The sequence below is a fragment of the Passer montanus genome, unplaced genomic scaffold (genome assembly GCF_014805655.1).
Source record: "Passer montanus isolate IOZ18808 unplaced genomic scaffold, ASM1480565v1 scaffold101, whole genome shotgun sequence".
Taxonomy (NCBI): Eukaryota; Metazoa; Chordata; class Aves; order Passeriformes; family Passeridae; genus Passer; species Passer montanus.
The window spans coordinates 1225425-1249012 of record NW_024356616.1 but is presented as its reverse complement, the minus strand read 5'-3'; the positions used below and the strand labels follow the sequence as shown (position 1 = coordinate 1249012).

The 23588-nt window shown below is 50.5% G+C and overlaps 1 protein-coding gene across 3 annotated transcripts in view; it reads left to right on the top strand.

Moving 5' to 3' along the window:
- The first annotated feature begins 61 nt into the window (after positions 1-61).
- The window catches only part of ZMAT4 (zinc finger matrin-type 4), a 46888-nt gene continuing 23361 nt past the window's right edge, over positions 62-23588 (top strand). For 2 of the 3 annotated variants that reach the window (XM_039716848.1, XM_039716863.1), the window contains exons 1-2: positions 136-210; positions 15162-15263. In XM_039716848.1, the coding sequence (XP_039572782.1) occupies positions 15162-15263 (102 nt within the window). In that variant the 5' untranslated portion in view covers positions 136-210. Of the gene's footprint in view, positions 82-135; positions 211-15161; positions 15264-23588 lie in introns of those variants that run through there. The other variant, XM_039716856.1, reaches the window with a different exon arrangement.

The window sequence follows — 23588 nt, the reverse complement described above, 5'->3', positions numbered from 1 at the left end:
CTGGAGCGGCCCCGCCGCGCCCGAGGCACCGGCCCTGGAGGCGCTGCCCATCGGCCGCGGAGGCACCGGCCGGACACGAAGGTACCGGGCACCGGCCCGCCGGCCGGCGCGGGGGGGGCTGCGGGGGTCCTGGAGCGGCCCCGCCGCGCCCGAGGCACCGGCCCTGGAGGCGCTGCCCATCGGCCGCGGAGGCACCGGCCGGACACGAAGGTACCGGGCACCGGCCCGCCGGCCGGCGCGGGGGTGGCTGCGGGGATCTGTTGATGGGAGTTGGAGGAAAGTTTGCAGAGGAACCGGCGGCTGTTAATAGCGGTGGCAGCGCGGTCCGGTGCCGGCTGGGTCTGGCTGCCGGGGCGCTGCCGGCGCTGCTGCGGATGGAGCCGGCATGCGGGTTCGACCCGTGAGGGAGCGGCGGCTCTGCCCCCGTGCCACCCCGCACCCCCGGCGGTGCCCGGCGCTCGCCCTGCCGGTGCTCCAGAGCCGCGCCGAGCCCTGGGCTGCTCTCCCGGCGGAGTTTGTGGGGAATGCTGCATCCACCTGTGTGCGAGGCGGCGGGCGGAGCAGCCAGGCCTGCGGGCGCGGGACCCTGAGGGAGCGGCCCCGGCGCTGCTGAGGTGCAGCTCGGGCCGCTCCGCCGGGATGAGCTCTGGGCCCGGCGGCGAACGGGAGCTCCCGGGGCTGCTGGGGTGCGAGCGTGGCTGTCTGCAGATGCAGGAAAACAAGCCTGTTCTCTGCGTTGTTTGGGAAGTTGGGAGAACTTCCTGAGGCAGCAGGGCTTGGAGGGCAGGAGCGCGGTTGCAGGGAGGCCGCGGGGCCGCGGTCCCTGGGGCAGCGCTGGAGGGGATCGCTCCGGGGGCTGCCTGGCCACGCGTGTTGCACTGGGGGCGTCCGGAGCTCTGAGCCCAGCCAGGGCTGTCCCTGGCACAGAGCGAGTGAAATGACGCCTGGTTCTGGCTGTGGGAAGGGTCTCTGGCAGCTGCCCCCCGAGCTGTCCGCATTGCCACCTCAGTGGGTGACACCGGGTTTGGGCAGTGCCCCCCTAGTTCCTGACGCTGACCATGCTTGGGTGGCCGTCCTTGGGATGGCCACACGCTCCTTTTAACCTCCCGTGATGCTGAAGTGGCCCGAGCGTGTGGTATTTGGTGAAGAGCAAGATTTGCGGAGCATTGAGTTAGAAACCATCAGTTTGCGTTTTCTGCGTGAGGTTGTGCTGTTTGCACGTGCAAAACACAACCACCGGCCCTGGAGGGTGAGAGGTGAGCAGGGGGATGCTCTTGGGCTGGAGCAGCTGAGAGAGGGGGATGCTGGGCAGAGGGGCTTCAGCTTTGGGTTCCTCGTCATTCCCCAGGAAGGGGATGGTGACCTGGAGCACTGCCTGACACTTGCTGCGCCGTGCTGTGGGGCAGGGAGGAGCAGGGACCTGATAAACAGTAAGAGGTGTTTTGCTAAAGGTTCTAGACAGTGACTCATCTGCTGTAGGAAGGGACAGGAAGGAGAGGCAGCACAGGAGCTTTCTAGAGTACAAATGGGTCTTTCCCCCTGCTTTTATCAGAAGCAGGAGGTTGGGAATCCTTTATTACTCTCAGAATAGTGTAGACCTGTAGGTTATAAACCTCCTGGTGCAAGTGTCCCTGTACCAGCACCTCCTGCACCGCTGTCCCTGGGGAGCATCCTGCTGCTGGGTCACATCCTGGGGTGGGACAGTTTCAAAATTTGAGGTGATTTCCAGTCCTCACAATTGATTTTATCTGACCATTCTTAGTCACTTCTGAGTCTCTCCGAGTAATTGATCCTAGTCTGTACGTTGCACCATGGTTCTGCATGTGCCTGGCTGGCTGGGGTGTTTCAGAAGTCAATTTCCTTGCCTCTGAGTTGCTCAGTCTTAACTTTTCTTCTTTGTCCAGCCTTCCTCCCTCTGGCTTTTCTGCCTGGCAGCACAGAGGAGGTGCAGTGCTGCTGCCTTTCACTTTCCCAGGTGTGCTGCACCCTGAGAGGCCTCCCCAGCTACTGGCAGCATTGCTGACTGCCCCCACTTGAAAAGTGTCTGTATAAGGAGTTGTTTTGCTGATATTTGCCTGGGTTTGTTTTTATTTGCTGCTTCCACTTTGCAGAGGAATTGGTGCAGCCAGTTGGTCCTTGCTGACTGAGCACCTTGCTCACAGCTGGCTTCCTCTCTCTGGGGATTTATGGCTCCTGCACCACCTCTCCCTCTTTGCTGGGGATTTACCTGGGAATGCTGATGCCTGGTCTGCTCTGGGGGTGGATTTGTAATCCCTCCCTGCAGGGAGGGAGGGAAGATCCCCAAGCCCCCCAACAGACAGCCCTCATGCCAGTGGTTAAGGGCAGACAACACTGGGGGTTTGCTGAGAATTATCCCTTTGCAAGAAGCAACTTTTACCAAAAGTTGGCATATTTTTGAGACCTGTGAGTCTCTAATCATACCCTTCTCCATTGCAAGGTGTTCTTTCACGATTAGGCAGGCTCTTCAAACCATCTTGGAAATGGCTGTGGGTTCCTGGGGCTGGTCCTTGGACTGCTGCCCTGGGCACTTTTGGATTTCGGGTTCTCACTTTATCTGGGTTAAGCTCCCAAGGAGAGAGGTGTGACTTGAGATCCAGAACTGGTTTGAGAGATCAGAACTGGGCCAATTTCTAGGCCAGAATGGGGCTCTGGGTGTCCCAAGGGCAGATTTAGGCACAGAAACAGTTGAAGGTCAGGGTTCCCACCTCCCTTCCTCTGCTGAACACAGAGGGGTTGTCTCCCTGACATCTGCTGGGCAGGTAGCAGGACATATAGCAGGACATATGGCAGGACACTGCTTCATTATTCCTTTCAAAGCATGAAAAACACCCCTTGCTGAGAAGTACTGGAGCTGTGAAATGCAGATGGGGCTGCCCCCAGGAATAGCAGCAGCCTCAGGGAATGGAGAGAAAGCTTTTCTTCATGCCCTGCCACCTCACCCTCTGAAGAGAGCGTTCAGTGTGCCTGCATCCCCCAGAGGAGGGTTTAACAGCGCCAGGCTTTGCTGTAACCCTCAGGCACCGTGTGGATGAGCCTGGATGGAGAAATGGCTGCATGGGACAGTGCTTCCTTGCCTCCCCGCTGCAGTTCTCCTGTGATTTCCTGGATTCCTCTTAGTACCACACTTCACAGTCCCCTGCCTCTGGGGTGTCAGGGAGGCACTCAGGCAGTGTGCAGGTTTGGGGCTCCCTGTGCCCTGCCCAGGGCACCACTGATGCTCAAAGGCTGCCCTGCTCGTGGGACAGTGCTTCCTTGCCTCCTCGCTGCAGTCCTCCTGTGATTTCCTGGATTCCTCGTTAGTACCACGCTCCACGTCCCCTGCCTCTGGGGTGTCAGGGAGGCACTCAGGCAGTGTGCAGGTTTGGGGCACCTCTGGGTGCCCAGGGCACCACTGATGCCCAAAGGCTGTCCTGCAGCAAGCTTGAGAGGTTTAGTTAAGGTATATAGAGGAGTATCTTTGTGAGTACATTTAAAAACTCCAGAGGTATTAAATACCTATTTTTCTGGGCTGTGGCTTGTATCAGAGCTGTGTGCAGGAAAACAAAGGGTTTTCTGGGGTGGCTTGTGCTCTGCTGTCGGCTCGTGCCTGCTCAGCCTGGCTCGTACACAAGAGCATTTGGGTCTTTGTGTTTCTGGTCACCTTGCAGCAGGCACAGGCAGTGGTTGCTGTTCTCCCTTTGCACCCTGTTCTGCTGACACCTGCATTTTCCTCGGCCCGGAGGTGTGAATGCTTTACCTGCCAGCACCTCCTGCTCCTGCAGAGCAGAAGATGGCTTTTTGCAGGGAGCCGGGGGGGCCGTGCCACTCACTTCTTCCTTATTAACTGCAAAGGAATAAAGTTGCAGAGGGATCAGGTTTTGAGAAAGACCCAGAGTTCCAAAAGGCTCCCAGAGGATAGATCCCTGATTACTCTCTAATTGCATTAGAGTTTAATTTGTTGTTGTTTTTACTGTAATGTTCCCATTTTCCTCGACAGTTTGCTCTGTTTCATTAACTAGAAATGGCTGGAGATGAATATTTGCAATATCAAAACTTGCCTGTTGTGCAATGCTTGACAGGTTTTAGGCCTTTATTGTGCTGTCAGGAGCCTGGGTGACTTTGCCAGCCCTGGCTGCCTCGGACTCAAACCTCGGGTGCAGCGCTCACCCAATGGCAGCATTTTGCCTACACATGCAGGTTTGCTCCTGGGAGTTTTGGTGTCTGTCCTGCTTCCAGGAGACACGGGAAAAGCTGAGCTGAGCTGTCCCCAGAGCAGCTTACGGGCAGCTGCTCTTCAAAAGGCTTGTTCAATCCATTTCTCCTGAGCACAGCGGGGAGCGGGTCTGGAAATGAATTTGGGAAGCTTCAAAAAGGGTTTTCAGGAGCTTCATTTAGAAAGCAATAGGGGAGAGGAGTATTGCTGCTCTTAATTCTGAAGCAGAAATATATTTGCTTTGCTTTGTTTAAGGGGAAATGGTGTAGAAGGTATAGTTAAGCTTAGACCTGTTTTTTTGCCAATGCATCTTTTTTGGTGAAACAAATCCTGAAGGTGTGAGATATAAATAAACCTTTCCAGTTTATCATCCTCAGCACTTGAGGCCCTAGAGGTGTTACTTGTCTCCTGCTTTGATCTACTTGCTTATATATCACATACATGTTATTTGTGTGTGTCACAAAGGGCACCTGGGCAAGGTTCCCCACTGCCCGTGAGCTGGGTGTGGTGGAGCTGCACCCACGGCTCTCAGAAAGTGACAGGAACCATAAGGAGATGTGGGGAACTGCGCTGGGAACTCAAAACTGCTCCTAAATTTGATCCAGCCGCTTAAAACCAGTGGGTGGACCTGGTGGTGAAGTGAGACGTTGGTATTTAAAGCTGTCTTGGAGGATGCAGCCAGAGACATGACACCCAGCAGTGAGCTGTGAAGGTGAGACATGCTCTGGTTTCCAAATTCTCCGAGAAAAGCGGGAAAGCTTGGAGTGCTGGATCTGCAGCACCTGGAGTGGCTTGTCAGAAACCCCCAGGAACGGGGTGGAATTGAACACCCACAGCATCTGAAACCATAAATTAGTCAGTTAAAGCTGCTGCTGTGCAGAATGCTGTGCAAGCCCCTCTATTATTTGATATACAATGAGCCCATGTGAGCTGATTGTATTCGAGGCAGAAGCTGTTGTGGCCTGGCTCTGTGAGCAGGGTTCTCTGGCAATTCCCCTGCTCTCAGCTGTAACCCTGGATCTCAGGACATTGAGGGTGCCTTCCACCTCCAAGCTTCAATCTTGGCTTCAGTGCCAGCACGTGGCAGAGGGAAGCCAGAGTTTAGTTTGACTTAAAATGAAAACTAATTAATCAATTCTGTGTTTTCCATCCTACAGTGTCACCAGTGAAAGCATCAAGATGATAACTGCAGATTCAACTGCTCATTTGGAAATACTGAGCAATTAGACAAGTTTATGACAATATTATTCCCTGCCACCAGAGATGATTCACAATACTACTAATTGTAGCAATAATTAATCCGGCTAATTTTCAAGCACGCAGCTGTAGTTCACGGCAGTCTGGCGGGGGCAGGAGTCACACAGAGTGTGGGGACCTGTTATTTTCTGTTTAATTATCAGAGGCCTTCAGTGCCCTTTCAGCTTGTTGTGCCTTTTGAGGAGGTGCTGGGCTGCTCCCCTTGCCTGCTCCCACAGGTCCCCACATCTGGGAGCAGGGGAGTGAGCACAGAGGGATGTGAGGAGCCAGGTCATAGTGTTCTGCTCCAGCAGTGGGTTAGACAGGACATTGCAAAGCAGCTGGGATGATTTTGGCTTTGCAGAACATACAAGGAGCATTTTTGAGCCCTTTTTCCTCCTAGCCAGACCGTAAGGCTGACAGCCACACGTGCAGGATAACCTACAAACTCCACTTGGAAAACTGATGGTATATGAAACACATTAACTTGTTTTAATGCCTGTCTGTTGCTTCTGAGTACCACAGGGGATGCCTCATAAATACTGGAGGAATTGGAGTCCCCAGACTATGCAGGAAAAGGGAGACCTTTCCAAACCTATGAGTCAGAGCTGGTCTCTGAAAGGAGCAGCCAGTGCCTGCCCAGCTCCAGCCCCTCTGCAGTGGCAGTTTAATTTCTCACCAAAATAGAACAATTTGCATTTCTGGGGACCCTTGGGCACACAGGGCTGGAGCACTGCAGTGGGCATTGATGAAACATTTCTCGTTGCTCATCTGTTGGTAAGGGACAGAAGGGTGGTTTTTTCCAGAAGGAGAAAATGAAACATGAGTTATCTGTGTGGCTTGCTGAGGTGCTCCCAAGCCCAAGGAAGACAGGTCTGACATAAAACTTAAAAGTCCAGCATGCTTCTGCTTATTGTGGCTGAGAGTGGGAGATGCTCCTGCATCTTAGAAGAAAGCAAATGCAAACAAAAGGAGGGATTTGTTTTTTTCTTTTTTTCTTAATCAAAGATGGGCAAAGATAAAGTGCTGTAGGAAGGATGCAAATGTTTTATGTTTTACTTAAGATAAAGATCCTTGTTTGCTAGTGCTCACGAAGCTAATTGACAGATTACATGATAATAAGAAGGAGTTTAATGAAATCTGCCGATACCCTTTAGAGGATGTGGAATTTGGATGTGCAGTTTAATGAGGCCAGAGGTTTAGCTGCTCTGTGCAGACTGGGGGACTGGAAACATTGGCATTCCTGCTATCTTGTTTCTAAATCGTTCCATTGATGACAAGAAGCTCTGCTGTAGCAGGGAGCTGTGGCTGAGGGGAGCAGAGTCCATCAGTCATGGCAGGCAGGGAGGGCTCCTGGCCGGAGCTGCTCAGCTGCCTTGGTGGCACCCGAGCTCCTGTAAATCCTCAGCAGGTGGCAGTCGGTGAGTCATCTCTGGCTGGCAGCACAGGGTGGGAGAGGAGCCATCCCAGGGAGCAGAGAGGAGCTCAGCCCACCTGCTCACCGCGGCTGAGAGCTCGTGGATAACCTGGAGCATCTCTGCCTGTGCTCTCGCTAACCTGGGTAGAGAGCATTGAGTGCTGTCAGCAGTGACAGTAAACCGATCTGGGGTTAGTGCTGCTGAGCCTGATTGTGGTTTTGGGAAGAGGTGCTTTAGCTTAGCCAGCCAGGCAAGCATGCAGGCTTTTATCAGGGATCCAGAATTAAAATAATCCCCCATCAGCGATGGACAGATTTGTTCTCTGGAGGCTTCTTCTAAGTCTGTTGCCACCTTACATGGCTTTTCCTCTTGGGTTTCTGAGCTGAAGCTGATGGGGACTGACAAGCCCTGATTATGCAAAGTACCAGAGGCAACGGGCTGCCGGCCTGGGATTCAGCTTGCCTCGCTTCCTGCCATTTTCCATGTTATTAGGGAGCCACTGGGAAAAAGTAGGTCCTGCTTATCCCAAAATGAGCGTGTGGCCCTGGCAGAGGGGGCAGGGCAGGAGCCCTGGCTGTGTGCAGGGCCTGGCCAGGCAGCAGTGACCCGGGTGCCGGGGTGCCCCAGCCTGGCTGCGCCCACGCTCAGCCAGTGCCGAGACTATTTATGTGTCTTCTAGTGAGAAACCACCGTTTCCATGGCAACCGTGAGCATCACATGGTAACCCCGGCTCTGGCGTGTGAGCCCGCAAGGCGCCGCGCTGCCCCCGACGCCTGGCAGGGTCCCTGGGGAGCCCGGGCCCCCAGCAGCCCTGGGGGCACCGAGAGCTGCCAAAAACACACCCAGGTGCTGGGATGGGAGGAAGAGGGGAGGGGAGAGCACCGGGATGTGGAGGTGGCAGGCTGGGCTGGACCAGGCGTTCTCCCCAGGCTGGGGAGCCTGTTCCTGCAGTGGCTGGGACCTGGATCAAGGTCCCTCTTTTCCTGAGTTTCCTAATATGAGTGAGTCCCTCCCCTCTGCCTCTGATTCCAGCTGCCCCTCTGTCTCCAGTGTAGTCTCTGTGAAGCCTGCACAGGTCTGCTTTAGTGCTTATTTCAGGAGGTTTCTGGGCTGTCCCCACTGCTAAGGGTTGAGCTGTGCCACCTGGCCATGCTGGAGTGAGTGACAGAGCCCTGTCCTTGAAGTGTGCAGGACACAGAGTCAACTGCTACCCTGCAGCACGAAATCTGATTGCTCTCCCTTGAGTTCCTGCAAACTGTATTAAAACAGTCAAAATATATCAATCTCTCTTTTTTTAAAAACGTATTTTTATTCAAATCAGCACATGTTTGCAATTAAACCCTGCTACATGATGTAGTGTGAATAATTAGAAAAATTCATGTGCTTAATGGGACACTTGCATTTGTAGATATTTGGGATACTTGCAGAATTGCAGCGTGTCTCCCTCTAAACTTGACAGTGTCCTTCCCTCGTGTCCCCTGAGGCTCTTTGGGGCATGGAGGGCTTGTCTGCACTGCACACCCAGATCTGTCCTTTGCTCTCTGCTTCTGTGTGCCTGTAATTTCCATTGCTTGCCTTTCATTCCTGCCTCAAACAGGAGGTCACAAAGTCACCAGCTGGATTTTTGTGCCCCCCATAATCTCGAGTCTCCTGCTTCTGCTCCCCCCATCAGGTGGGTGCTGTGCTGCCCAGCCTGGTGCAGGTGGGGCTGAAGAGGCACAACTGGAGACGTGGCCCTGCTGTTGTTCTGCCTGGAGGGTGTTGCCTGTCTCTCCTGGCTTCCCTCTGCCACAGAACACTGCTCCTCCTGATGTGTTCATCAGGCTCTTTGCCTGCTTGGTTCAGTTTGTATAAATGGGACCTTGATGGTTGGGTGAGGAGATGGGAACATCTGGCAGCTTTCCTCCTAGCCCAGAGCTCATGAGTCGTGGGAATTCAGTGAGACATCCCTGGCAATTTCCTCCCCACAGTGGCATGAAAGCTGAGGCTCTTTCCAAAAACACCACCTCCGTCCACTGAGGGGGCACTGTTGTTGTGTGACTGTAGCTTTCTTAGTCCTGGCAAACACAGAATCCCTGGTTTAGGTTAGAAACTACCTTAAAAATCACCTCGTTCCAATTCCCAGGAAATTGCCAGGTTTCTCCAAGGCCCATCCAGCCTGGTTCCCTTGGGCATTTCTATCAAGAGGTCAACCCCAGCAAATGAGCAACTTTCCTGCTTGCACTGGGGAGATGGTGTGAAATGAGACATTTGGGGTGCTGAGGCTGAGCCTCGTTTCCCTTGGGCATTTCTATCAAGAGGTCAACCCCAGCAAATGAGCAACTTTCCTGCTTGCACTGGGGGAGATGGTGTGAAATGAGGCATTTGGGGTGCTGAGGCTGAGCCTTGGTGGCACTGAGGCTGTGTCTCCCCCGTGGTGCTCTCCACAACCTCTCCTCTCTGTGCTGACACATGCAGCAGCCACGTGCAGGATCTCTCCTGCTCCCCAGCTCGTGCCACACACAATCTCGTTCTGATTTTCAAGGCTCCAATAAAGCGTGTCCAAATGCATCAAAGGCTCAGTGCAGAACTGAAGCAAATTGACTCTGTAGAGGATTTAGGGAATGGAGGGAGTTGGGATAAACCCCAAACCAAACAAGAACTGCAGGGAAGGTGAGGCACGGTGGAGACAGCAGATGTTCAGCACAGCTGGAGGGACGTGGAACATCTTTGGTTTGGCAGGAGAATGGCAAAAACTGAAAATAGCACACACATCCTCTGGAGATGTGGCTTGTGAGGAGCTCTTTGTGGGTTGGGACACACCACCACGACCTCTGGGACACAGGATTATCTGGACTGTGTTCCATTGCCCTCTCTGGGACTGTGGAAGGACAGCAAGGAAATCCAGCTGCTGGTCCAGGCTGAGGCTGCAGATCCCATGGCTGTGAATTTGGGCTCTTGCACCAGCTCAGGGTGGGCTGCAGAATGCTGTCATCACCATGGGATGGGCTCTCCTGTCCTCTCCTGTCTGTGGCTGCCAGGGAGAGCCAGGAGCCCAGAACTGGCCCAGGCTGCCCCATCCCAGCCCTTTTCCTGGCTGCTGGGACCTCCAGACCCAGAGTGTCTCCAGGCAATGAAAGCAGGAGGAGAACTGCACTCATGGAACAGGCTCAGCCATTGTCCTGTCGTGCTGGGAAATCAGGCACTTCAAAAGGCAGTTTTGCATTTCTTCAGATGCCTCAATGTAAGTGCAGTGACAGAGTTGCTCAAAGCACATTAATTATTAGTAAAGGCTTTTTTTCTTTTTATTGCAAGACAAATTAAACAACAGACAAAAACAGGAGGTGTTACACGAGATGTTAATCCATGGGAGAGTGACAGCAGCAAAAGCCACAAATAATTCATAACATGAAAATCAGGACATTTAATTTTTGGCTTGTTGTTTTCATTTGGCATTCATGCACATGCTCAGTTGCTGCTTCTCTTGTGCTCTGGCGTGGAGATTTTGGAGGCTGTTAATTTTGGAAAAAGGTCTTCAAGAGTAAATCAGGTAAGAGACCACATTTTTCTTCTCTCCTCTTGACTCGAGAAAACCAAGTTGCTGCACCCTGTGTTTCCTATGACACTCCTTGTCCTCGATTGGGGAATAGAAAAAATGAATGTGTGCAGGAATTCCAGGGCACTTCCACCACTCTCCTGTGTGGCAGGGACACATTCAGCACGTGACCCCACCTGGAGGGATTCAGCTGGTGCCAAACATTTCCTTAGAAAGGAATTTGGCTTTGCATATGTCTCTGATGTCAGTTGTGGGTTGCCATCCTCTAAAATTTAGCACAGCTTAGTTAGCACCTTTCTGGACACTGCCAAAACCTGGCGTTGATCTGGTGGAATTGATTTTTCATTGAGCTGTTACAGCCACTGAAACTGCTGAGGAGAATTGCAACCATATGGCCCCAGGTAGTGCAGACGAGGTCTCCTGTGACACACTGAGCCCTTCCTGGAGATGCTGAGCTGACGTGTGCAGAGACATGGATGGCAGCAGGGAGGGGCCTTGGCACTGGAGTGTGGCACAGGAGACCATAACAAACCCCACTGAAGGACACAAGGCCATTGTCATTTTTGGGAGAGGCCCCTCATGTCCTCACCTGAGGAGGAGGACACCAGGAGTTTCAGATATTTATACCACAATGTGCTTCTGCTCAGCATGTCAGATTGTGTCCCTGAACCCCGTGTTAGTTCTTCAATTCTCAGCAAGAAAAGTCTCTGAGAGTGTTCAGGGACATGTCCCACCCTGCTCAGCACTCTGGCTGCCCTTGAATGTCCCTCAGAGCCCAGGACATGCTGGTGGCAGGGAAACTCCTCCCTTCCCTGCTGCATTTTGACAGATGGGCTGTGAGGTGAGATCAGCTGAGGGCTGGTCACTCCTGGAGTAGTTAGGCATGTGTGGGCAGGGAGAGAGTCACAGTGGTATTAAGTGATTAGAAATACATAAATATTAATTGCTTATGAACTCCCTTTATCACACTTGCAGGCAGAAGAAGTTAATAAATCACAGCTCGGATTAACCCACAGAAGGGTAATGCCAAGTGCATCTGAGACGAGATAGAAATGGCAAAGGGAGCTTTTCTGGAGAGGAGGAAGTGCTGGTTTCAGGCTGGGCACCCACAGCTCAAAGCTGTGCTCTTTTTCAGGGTTTCATGTCTGCCTCTTGCTGCAGAGGGGAGCCCTTGCAGCTCTGCAGAGAAGCCATCACCCAGCCTTGCTGTGGCATCTCTGCACCACCCTTTGTAGGCAGCAGGAGTTTGTTCTTGCATGTAACAGAGTTCCTGGGCAGATCCCCTGGGAAATACCAGCCCTGGACCTGCCCTGGGGTCTGTGCAGGACCAGCTGGTGCCACCCTGGGGATGGTGGCAGTTTAAAACCTGTGTGGAGAGGGGCATTGGTGTCACTGCATGTTCATGCAGCTCATGCATTCATTTCACTGTGTTACTGGACATTCTTTGGTGGCTGCTGAGGAGGGGAAGAGACTTTTGCTCCTCTGTTGCATTTCTGTGGGACAGGTAATTTTTCTCTCAAGTCACTGACTCGTGCTTGAATTTAAACTTCTTCTGAGGCTGTCTTGGTTTCAGTGGCAACTTTGCAAGGGTGATTGCTATAAATGGGTGCTGGTAGTGGATTGCTTGTGTGGAAATCTTCCTTGCTAAGGTGAATCTATTATTTTTTGTTAAAATTTAATTTTGTCTAGAGCAGTTTTTGTTACCAGAGCTTTCTAATTATTTTAAGTAGCCAAGCTTACGTATGCTTGAATCCTCGTAGCAGTTTAGCCTAATATATTCATGCAAAAGCATGAAGGAGGTATTACTTCCATTTGTTCTTTTGTTCTTCCTAATCCCCATCCCTCTCTGCTCTGCCTTGCTGTACTTTTCATCACCATAAAAAAGCAATGCCTGGAAAAATCAACAGTGAAACCCTCTGCCAGAATCCCAGGTGTGAGGACACATTTTTGTGCCTGGCCAAGGGGACCCTGCTGTCCTGCAGGCTTTGGCAGTCCTGGGCTTGCTGTGCTTCCTGGGGGCACAGGGAGTTTTTGGGTAAGCAGGAGCTGCTGCTGCTCACCTGTGCAAAGAGAGCTGGTCCCTGGCCTGCCCTGGCAGAGAAGGGTCCCCCATCCTTCCAGCGGTGGTTCCATGGGAGTGTGGCACTTTGGAGACAGCCCTGGGATCCCAGGAGCTGCTTGGGGAGGCCAAAGCAAGGCAGAATTGTAAATCAAAGGCAACTTCAATGAGGGGAGGGAGAATGATGTATCTGACTCTGTCATCAGAAGGGTAATTAATTACTTTATTATACTACACTATATACATTGCATCTGACCTGAACACACTCAGTCTGCTCACAGAACTGCACTAATTTCTCTGATTTTCTCGTGACAGTCCAACACACACACACTTTATTGGCCCTGATAGGCCAAGGAAACAAAACATCTTCACTTTGGATAAACAATCTCTATATTGCATTTTACTTTGGCACAACACAGGTACAGTTAGTGAGAAGAATTGTGTTTTCCCTTTCTCTGATGTTCAGAGAATGTGAAACCCAGAATATTCCTGGGAAGAATTGTGCCTTGCTTTTCTCTATGAAGAGAATGTGGCAACAAGGTGGTGCCAGGCTGTGCTGTGCAGAGAGCAGGGTGAGGCCTCACTGAGGTGCTCCAGCCATGCCAGGCAGGCTCTGCTGGTGGGGAAGGCACGCCAGGATTTGGGAGCAGGGCAGGAGAGTGGCAGCTTCTGGGTTATGTGAGGGTCTCCTGTTCCAGAGAGACTTTTATTAGGTAACTCCAATATTTACATGTGAATTGTGGTGCACAGCAGTCACATCCTAAGCAGAACCACTGTGTTGTCTTGGTGCTGAACCTGGGATATCGAGCGGAGCACATCCCACATCCCACACCTGTATCAGAACTTGCTGCTTGGAGAAAATGCCTGAGATCCAGTTCCTGGATAAGCCTGTTCAGTCCCTGCTGCTATAAAGGAGGACAGACGATTCCATTTGAGAAAAACAGACTTTGCTTCTGTTATCAGAGCACAGAATGCTGAACTAATGCTGAGAAGCTTTTGATTTACTCTGATTTTTGCAATGAGGGTTTGTACTAGCATTGCAGGCTGCATGCAAATGAAGGTGGTGTTACCTGTCTCTGGCTTGGTTGCTGGATTGAGGTTTAATGAGATTCTTTGGTTTGCTTTGTGTCAGTCCGTTGGAGTTAAGTGAGATTTCTTCCTCCCACTTTGTTTTGCCTTTGATGCAATTTTGCAACACTTCTTGTATTCCTAAAAGGGTCTTTTGGTATCTTTGAAAGTTTCTCAATGCAACATCTCTCTGGACAGAGTAAATGAGGATTAAAACTAGGCAGATAGCAAGAGAAAACAAGCAAATGTCTTTGCAGAATCAAAGAAAGAGCAAGCACAGCAGCAGAGGAGCTCTGAGATTGGTGTTTTTGTCTGGTAATCCAGAACACCTGAGCAAACCTTTTCTGGAACTCAGGGCGGGCTGGTCTCTCCAGGCTGGCACTCTCTGCTGTCAGCTCAGCTGCTTGTTTTCATTAAATATGCAGGGACCCCAATAACTGTGGGATGGCAGGACACTGGGGGCTTGGCAAAACCCCCTCCAGCTCCGCTGCACAGCCCAGCAGCGTCCGGCCCTTCTGCACCTGCCTTTGTCTGCTGATGGGATCTCATCGCCTCTTCATTCCCATGTTATTTTTCTTCCCAGTCAGTGGAATCAGCTCTATAAAACATGTGTTATCAGTCTTCATTATACTCAGCTTTGTTATGATTGTGAATTAATAGATTTTATCTTGGCATTAATGGGAAGGCACCAGCCTCTCTTTTCCCTCTTACTTTGCATAGAGGGTGGTTTTAAATATTCTCTCTATGTAGCTGCTTCTGTTGCTTTCTGGCTCTGCTTGGGTTCAGTCTGTTTTAAGCCTGAACCTTCCTGATGCACCTCTTGATTGTGAGTTCAGATCTGTGTACCTGCAGTGGCACAAGGAGGAGGCTACGAACAGAGAAGCAATGCGTTCCTGTGAATCAGAGCTGATTTTAAAGGTGCAAGTGTCCTCGTAGAAAGTTCTGGGGAACACATAAATATTTAAACAGCTGCCGGAGAACAGCACAGCCCAGTAAATCATCCAAACAATTCTCTTCCTCATCTAAATTGAGAAGTATAACAGGTACAACAGTACAACACAGCTCCAGGTTGTGATGCTGTTTGCCCTCTCTATAAAAGTCTTTATAAGCTCTTTTATTGTTGTATAACAAATGGTCCAGCGTGTTTGGAGCCACGAGCGACCTCTGTCAGAGCTGGTTCTGTGTATGGTGTTCCTAGATAGGAAAGGTGATGCAGAACAGCCGTTCCCAAGTAGCTCAGGTGTGGATGTCAGGGCAGGACAGCTGTGTTTGGAACCTGTGCTGTGTGACATTCAGGTTCTTGGGCACACCTGGCACTCGTGTCCCACTGCTCCTGCTGCAGCAGCGAAGGGGCCACACTGGGACAGCTGCCCAGGGTGAGGAGTGAGCACTTGACATGGGCTATTGGTGCTTAAACCTGGGGACTCTGAATGGGAGGGATTGGGGATGTGAGGGGACTCTCTGTGTGTCACATTTACACCTGTGTAACATTGGTTTAATTCCCTCATGCTGACAAGAACTGCTTGGCTCAGGCGTTGCCTTGCCCTTGGCTCTGTAGGAGCCTTGTCAGACCCATCTGCCTGCTTCCTGTAACTGATTCTGCTTCTTGTCTCTTCTCTCTGTCACGCACAGATGAAATCCTCTGACATCGACCAAGAATTGTTCACTGAAAGTTACTGCAAGGTGTGCAGTGCTCAGCTGATCTCCGAGTCCCAGCGCGTGGCCCATTACGAGGTAGGATGCTCTTGGTCCCTCACTCCACCTTTGCTGTTCTCCTTGGCAGACTCAGCATTTGAAGAACTGTTTTTGCTGGTTTTACACTCACTCTGTCAGTGATGTCACTGCAGCGGTGTCTGCTGCCTGTCTGGCTTTTTCTTCTGTTTTTGCCAAGTCAGCCTGCAATTTGATCAGGACTGAAGGGAGCACAGTTAGCAAGGAGAGCAATTAAGAGTGCAGCAAAACAAGCTCAGGTTGTATTAAATGTGCTGTGCTGTGGTTTGGTGAGTAGGAATCTCTGATTGTGCAGAGAATAGATTAGAATTTGTGAATGTATTTAAGCACTTAAGAAGCAGTGAGCAATGAATAATTAGAAGGGATGGATTATTAGAGACATGTTAGAACAGCAATTAACAGCACTGCATATCTTCAAAACAAACTTAAAGGCATTCCTATTAAACAAGGAGGAAATTATGGAGGGATGTGATGCTGTAAAATCCTTCAGGGAAGGAAACCCACTGCCTGGGTGTATATCCTGCCAGGATTGAGGGGCTTTTGGTGTTCACCTGTTGGGAGAACAGATTCTCAGGTTCAAATGCAGAGGAGGTGCAGGGTCACTGTGTAGTGGCCGTGCACAAGGGACCATCCTCCCATGGGGATATGTGAGATGCTCCAGCCTGTCCTGGAGGACTCCAGAAGTGATGCATGTCTGCATTATCTATAAAACATAGTTTGTATATAGAGAATAAACTATACTCACTATGTATATTCATCATATCCAATATAGAGATAATACAGGTATTTGGATAATATGGAATAATTTGGTTTGATTTTGGTGGTCTTGGAGGTCTTCTCCAACCTAAATGGTTCTGTGATTCTGTGTGATGAGCCAGGGGATGAGGGACTTCTGCACTCAGGGGAGGTGTGCTTTGCTTCTGGTTTTGGTTACGTGAAGACTCATGTTTGCAGAGTTTGTGCACAGGGACCTGGAAGATGAAGTTACCCCAAGCATTTGCTTGACTCGAGTGTTTTGCAGCTGATATACGAGTTAGACAATTGTGTGGCCAGTGGAGAATGTGCAGGAAGCTTAATGTACACGATCTGAGGATGCTGTGCTGCATTAATTAACAATGGGAACAAGAATGTCCGTTTGCTTGTAGGGCACTTTACATGTCTGTTTTGGTGAATTTCTTAGGAGCTCCTCCGTAAGTGCTCCTCTGGCTGCCCTCTGTGTGCAGCACAGATCCCTGGCAGCTCTGTGAAGCTGAAGGCTGCAGTTTTAGGGACACCTTCCAGGTCTTGATACCGGGCACCGTGGATGCCAAATTTTGCCTGCAGGAGGCAGGAGCATTGCTGCAGAAACAGGAGCAGCGCCTGGTGAGCCACGGGGTGCTCAGCCAATCTCATCTCCTCTGCGCCTGTCATTGTAGGTATGAGCTGAATCATTAATTCATAGCAGATGTTTTTGAAATGTGGAAAACAACGCTGTTTTCTGTTGTGTATTTTAGTGCGAGGTGTTGTGCTCGTTTGTCATCTGCTGTGAAATCCCAGCAGACGCTGTGGATGTTTGGCACAATAATGTCATTCCCAGCCTTTGCTGGTGGGTTGCATAACACAGAGCAGAGTGAGCTGTAAAGACTAGTTAGAGTCCCCTCTGGTGGCCCAGAGGCTGGGAGAGCCTCTGCCCTGTGGCTGTGTCACTTTGCTGCTCTCAGTGTCCCTTTGGGGTGTCTGTTCTGGTCACCAGTCCTGGGTGTGATGCTCATTCTTGTGGTAACCTTCTGACACCCTGGTTCCAAGAGCCCACAGGCACGTGAGAGGCTGAAAACTTGCCCTGAGGTTTTTCAGGGAGGTGGAACTGGGGGCTCCATCCTGCCTGAGACTGCCAGCCCTTGCTGCAGGCCATTAGTTAATAGCAGGAGTGTAAAATTCACTGTTTCTTTCTAATTATAAAGTAGCCGGTCACAATTTTCACACCTTTTTTTCTTCTTACTTTTAAAAAGTGCTTTATAGTTAAAAACTGATTATTTTCATAGGGGAAATATCAACTTCAGAAGACTGAATTTTCTGCAAATCCACTTCCAGGAGCCCTGGGGGTGACCACCCCAGCTACCCATGGGTGCTGAGGACCCTTGGTGGTGGTGCAGCCAGGGGTGCTGGGTGCCAGGGCTCTGTCTGGGTTTGTTTTGGTCAGCAGCACCCTTATCCTTCCTGAGCCAGCCTGGAGAGAAAGGGAATTGATCCACTGCCTCACTAGCGCAGTCAAGTGAGCTCTGCAGCCCTTGTGCCAGGGACTGGAATCTTGGCTCTCTGTGCATGCAAAATAAGACATTTCTCTGTAAGAAAATAGAGGGAAGCCGCCTATGAAAAGGGGACGTTTTTATCTTGCCAAACAGGAATAGTCAGTTCCAATCACTGTCTCATCTCCTTCTCCAAATCACCAACCAATAACTTTTCTTCTGTGCTACTTTGCCAGGAAAAAAAAAAAAAAGACTTTATGTCAGTCACGCAGTATTAAGTGATATTATTTCCAAGGGCAAGTGTAGTGGAAAAATGACAAAAGGATCAGAGTGTTTGCAGCACTTTGTGCTTCCAGCTTGACATACAGCAAATACTGCCTTTATTACATGTGCTTCATGCATCTGTGTTTCTGGCTTTGTCTGATGTGTCTGATGCACCCTGGCTCTCCTTCCCACGCTGCTGAAAGTGCCAGGTCCTGCCCTCGTCTGGGGGGTTCACCCCAGGACAGAGCTGAGCCTTGGGGTAGTGACTGAGTTCCCAAATGAGGTGAAGCCTTCAGGGCTGGGCATCTCCAGGGGCTGCTGCTGGGCATGAGGCAAATCCTACTGGTTGGTGTCGGTGCCCAAAAGAGTGTGCATTTGCATATTTTAATTCTTCAAGCAAATTGCTGTCTTAATTTGTCCCCTGAAGTATCAGAAAACTCACTTCCCACTCCTGCTCTGGAATAAAGCAGTGAAATACGGATGCTGAGGCAATCCCTGGGTGGCACTTGCTGTGCCATGCCATGCCATGCCAAGCATCCCTGAGCTACCCTGGCTCCCTTTCCTCCTTGGGAGTTAAAAAAGGGAGCAGGGTGGCTATTTGGGGAAGAATCTGTGTGCTGCAGGTGATGTATGGCTGTGTGGGGCAGGAGGTGGGCAGGCACAGTTTAGGGAGGGTATTTCACACCTGAGGGTATTTCACACTTGTGTTCCACTGTGGTCCAAGGGGTGACAATGTGCTGTGCTTGCTGCAATGCCAGTGAAAGTCTGTGCTGCAGAAATGAGTTTTTTCTTTCCTGTATCTCTGCATCTTTCCTTCCTCTGGAGCCGGAAGCCTCTTTGGAGCTGGATTCCCTCTGGATTACCTGTAATTTAACACTTCCTTCCAGCTCTGTCTTTGAGAGAGGTTGTATTAATCACTTTGGTGAGCTGCTCTGTAAATGAAAAAGCTAAAACAAAGAGAGCTAAGATTTCTTAGTTAGCTCTGAGTCCTCATCTCTATGTAGAAGTGTTCACAGCCATTAGGAAGATGTTACCATTTATTTTCATGTTTCCCCTTGAAAATCCTGCAGGAAAATTACCTCATATACAAAGTTGCTCTCAGATTTCACCCTGAGCTGCACATTCATCACCACATTTGCTCCTCAAGCTGCTGTAATGCTCTTCTCCATTTCCTCCATAATCTTTATTGCTTCAGGTGTTCAGAGAGTGCTTTATTTTTCCATTTAAAATGAAGGAAGATGCCAGGTCTGGAGGAAGAGCAGCCCAGGAGGGGCCCGTGCAAGTGTCAGCTCACCTTATGGGGTGAGGGAATGCTGCTGGAATGCTTGTGGTGGAGCAGCAGGGGAGGGCAGAGGCAAACTGTATTAAAATTCAAATGCAGAAGAAACTGGGGAGAACAAATCAAGTGCCATGCCCTTTGGCTCCTCTCGGGAGCTGTGTGCTGTGGAATTTCTCATTCTGTCTCTGGAGCAGTATCGACAGCCTCATCAGTGCTCCTTGTCTGCACGGGCTGGAGTGGTGCTGGGGTCAATCTGCTTCCAGTTGGGCTGTCCTTGGCTGGAAACATGTGAAGGGATGGCTTGTCTGAAGGAATAATAAACATTGTTTACTATTGGCACATTAGTGCCTTAAGGATCGAGATGTGTGTGCTCGGAAAGGCAATCCTGTGTCTGAAATATTAATGTGCTGCAAGAGCACATACTCTATTTAACAAAATAAATGCTGTGCTAGAAAGCAAGGAGCTGGAATGTTATGTTTCTACTCCCAGCTCCCTGTGTGAGATGCTGCAAGCATTTCCAGGATGGAGGAGTGGGAAGGATGTGCTTTAGCTGAAGGTAAAGGCTGGCAGGGCTGTTGTGTGCCAGGTTCTGCTGATGTCAGTGATCATGGGGGGGAATGTGACATTTGCTGGCCATGATCTCTGTCATATGTTCTGCCACTGTTGCTGCTCACCTGCCATGTTGTCCTGCTTTGGTGGCAGTGAGATGTAAACCCTTCAGAGGATGAAGGAGGAGGGGACACTCCACTGCTGTTGCCATGTCCTTCCCCACTGCTGCTGGAATCTGCTCTGCTGTGGTGATCACGGGTTTTTGTGGCCGCTCAGACATTACTGTTATCCTGAAGGTTGTGCTGGTGTTGGATAGAAGAACCTTGGCTTGAGGGAAAAAAGCTAAAGAGGGCATATTTGTGTTGCAGAGATGACAAAGGTGCTGCTCTGTTCCTTTTGTATGTACAGGCAGGCCTGCCACGGATATTCCTTGGCAATTTGTGTTGTGGTAACTGCCCCAGTTAAAATATGGTGAGGAAAACGTGGCCACCCATTGTGTATGAGGGAGATAGGTGAGTGCCAGGCTTTTAGGGCACAAGGCTCGTGCTTCTCTCTGCACACAGGGCAGCAGCAGCTGCTGCATCACGGTGGGAGCCAGTGGAGATGGGATGGGACTTTACAAGGCTCTGTGTTACTGCTCTGTTGTCAACATTAATGGCTGAGCATTATTTTTAATGCACTCCCAGTGTCAAAATCTATTGCTAAACAGCAGCAACAGCAGAGCAGATGAAGCCCTGTGCACAGCTCCCTTCCCAGGTACCTCTGCACAGAGGCCTATTGCTGTCTAAAAATAGCTGAAGTTAAAAGGTCCTTCAGAGCAGCAGTAAAACACACTGGGAAAATGGGACCCCAGGGTTAGCAGTAGTGGAGAGGCATAAGGGATGTGACATTAAAGCTGCATGGAATGAAAGCAAACAAAGGTTGCACTGGCTCACCCTGGCCAGTGTCCCTGGGAGACGAGTTCCTGCAGCTCTTGCCTTTCTGCAGCATCCCTCGCTGATCCTGCTGCACAGGAGGGCACCCCTTTGTTCCAGGTATTCACTCCTGCCTGCCTTCAGCGTTTAAACTCCCAGGCCATGTTTGGATGGGGGTTCTGGGTGTTTGGCAGCAGTCTGCAGCTCTGGTGTGTGTTGTGACAGACCCGCCCCCGTGCGCTCGGGGCTGTCGGCAGTGACTGGCACCGACGCGCTGCTGCGGGGATTTGTTCCACACAAATCAGAGTGGGGATGCACTGGGAACATCCCATCCTGCTGCTGCTGCTGCTGTGGGGCTGGTGCTGGGCTCGCCCGTGAGCACAGCAGTGTTTGTGTTAACTCTTCTATGCCTGCTGGTACTGGGACGGGGGGCTGTACCCGTGGTGAAGTCCACCCGCACCTCAAAACATCAGTCCCCAAGAGCAGCATGGCCCAGGATGAGGGACTTGAGCTGCAGGTGGGCAGCAAGAATTTGGCTTGCTTCAGAAGTTCCCAGCCTGCTCACTCTGTCCCCGCATCCCCTTTCCGGAAGCATGTTTACAGAATCCTAGAAGGGCTTGGGTTGGAAGGGACCTTTAAAGGTCTAGTCCAACCTCTACCAAGAGCAGGGACACCTTCAGCTCAATCAGGTTGCTCAGGGAGGTACATTGCCTGCAAAAATCCCATAATACCAACAAATAAATGCATTGTTGCATTAGTGTAGATGTAAGGTAAGATCCACCTGCAGAAGGAATGTGAGGGGGTGATGTGAGAAGGGACTGCCAGTGGGTTTAGGGAGGAGCAGGCACCCGTGGTGCCCAGGTGTGGGGGACAGGTGTGTGGGTGGCAGCACCATGAGAGCCAGATGCTGAGCCTGGCTGCTCCTAACTCTAAGGAGAGTTATTTCCTCTCCACAGGGTACCCAGCAGTGTGCTGGACATGAGATACTTTGACTACAGTGAAAACCAATATAGGAAGCAGTAAAGTTAAAGATCACAGCAGAAATGGTGATTCCTGAGACAGAAAATTCATGCTCAGGATCCCCACTTGGAGTCAGCCTGGCCATCCAGGTGGAATGGTAGAAGGAATAAGCAGATATAAGGAAGTGGAGCTAGTGATTGCTTGGCTGAATAGATCCTCAGTAGTTGCCTTAATGTGTAAACAAATCAATGTCCAAACGAGTAATGTGCCTCTCTTTGCTTTGGAGCAGCCAGTTTGATGGGGGTGCAAATTCAGCTGAGCACTTGGGAATTGCAGACACATTTCTGTGTGCCCAGGAAGACAAAAGCATGAGTAGACACTTTTTAAAAAATTAACTCATGGAGGAAAAAGGGGAAGTTGATAGAAATGACCATAAATTATAAATGAGGCTTTTCAAAAATTACAAAGGGAGAAAAAGGACATTGGCATCCAGCAGTGTCTGGAATAACAGCCGGGGAGTTCAGCTCTGCAGCAAACCACAGGGATCTTGACAATGTTTGTTGTGTGGGTAGTAGAGGCAGAAAAGGGAAGGCATTTGCTGAAAATACTTCTCCTGTCTATTTAAAAAACGCAGAGGATGTTGTTATATCACAGAGGAAGAAATAGATTGGTTCCATTCCAGTAGAAATTTGGAAGGTTGTTAGGCAGCGATTACAAATTCCAGGATGATGTAGTTTAGGTCAGCAGGTCCAGGAATTCACAAGTGGGTTCTTGAAGCGTGCTGGCCACGTGCTGTGCTCTGTCACTGCTGACCCTGTGGGCGTGGGAAAGGGGAGGAAGTTTCCAGGAGGAAGCAAGCACAGGGCCAGGCACGGCAGTGCCAGGGGTCCCGTGCGGGGAGCCGGAGCTGTCTGGCTTGGCACAGCTCCTGGGCACAGCATGCTGGGGAAGGAGGCTGCAGGACCATGGAACTGGGCTTCTGCACAAGGTTTGGACAGCTGGGCCAGCCAAAATAACTTTGTCTCTTTTGATGAGATTACAAGTAGGGCCAATACAGATAATAAAATTGGTATAATCATGTGACCGCATGTTGCGTGGCAATTTAATTAAGAAACTGCCAGCACGCAAAAAAATCAACACAGTGTACACTAAAAGGATTAAAACCCAACCAATGGGCCTTCTGAAAAAGAGTTTAATACAGACTGAGAGAAGCTGCAGCCATTTGGGCTGCCATGGTTCCTTCCTTCATCTCACACCTGTGTCTCTGCTTGCTGCTCCTCAGTGGGGGGGTCCCTGGCCTTTGGCTGGAAAAGGGGTCACAGACAAGGAGGAGCAGGAGAGGAAAGCTAAACTGCCCAAAACCATAAAGCTGCCAGCAAAAGGATGGATGAAGGGATATATGGGGAATAGGGAAATGAGATTATGTGCTAGCACAGCCTGAGGGAAACTGCAGAGATAGTTGATTTGAGCCTGATGACAGGAGATGGGAAGAGGGCCCTCACAGGCAAAGTGTTTTAGACTGCTGGATCAGCTTGAATCGTGGTGTAAAGGTGGGGTCTGAGCTCCTCAGCTGGTGAGGGGGCTCCTGTGGCAGTTTCTGGGGTCCCCGTTGAAAGAAGGAAATGGATGAATCTGACTCCGTGTTCTTAGAAGGCTAATTTATTATTTTATTATATTATATTAAAGAATACTATACTAAACTATACTAAAGAATAGAGAAAGGATACAGACAGAAGACTACAAAGAATGATAATGAAAACTCCTGACTCCTTCCAGAGTCCAGACACAGCCTGACAGCTGTTTGAATCAAACCAGTTTCACATGAAACCAATCCAACACGCACCTGTTGGTAAACACTCTCCAAACCACATTCCAAATGAGCAAAACACAGGAGAAGCAAATCAGATAATTATTGTTTTCCTTTTTCTCTGAGGCTTCTCGGCTTCCCAGGAGAAAATCCTGGCAAAGGAGTTTTTCCAGAAATTATGACAGTGACAGGCTCCTCACCCAGCCCCTGGGCAAACACAGAAGGGAGGAGCTGTGTGTGTCTGTGTAGCCTGGTGACCCCCGGCTGTAATGCCTCAGCTGGCAGCTTCTGGCTCTGAAGGGAGATGGATCAGTCCTCCCCAGAGCTGCT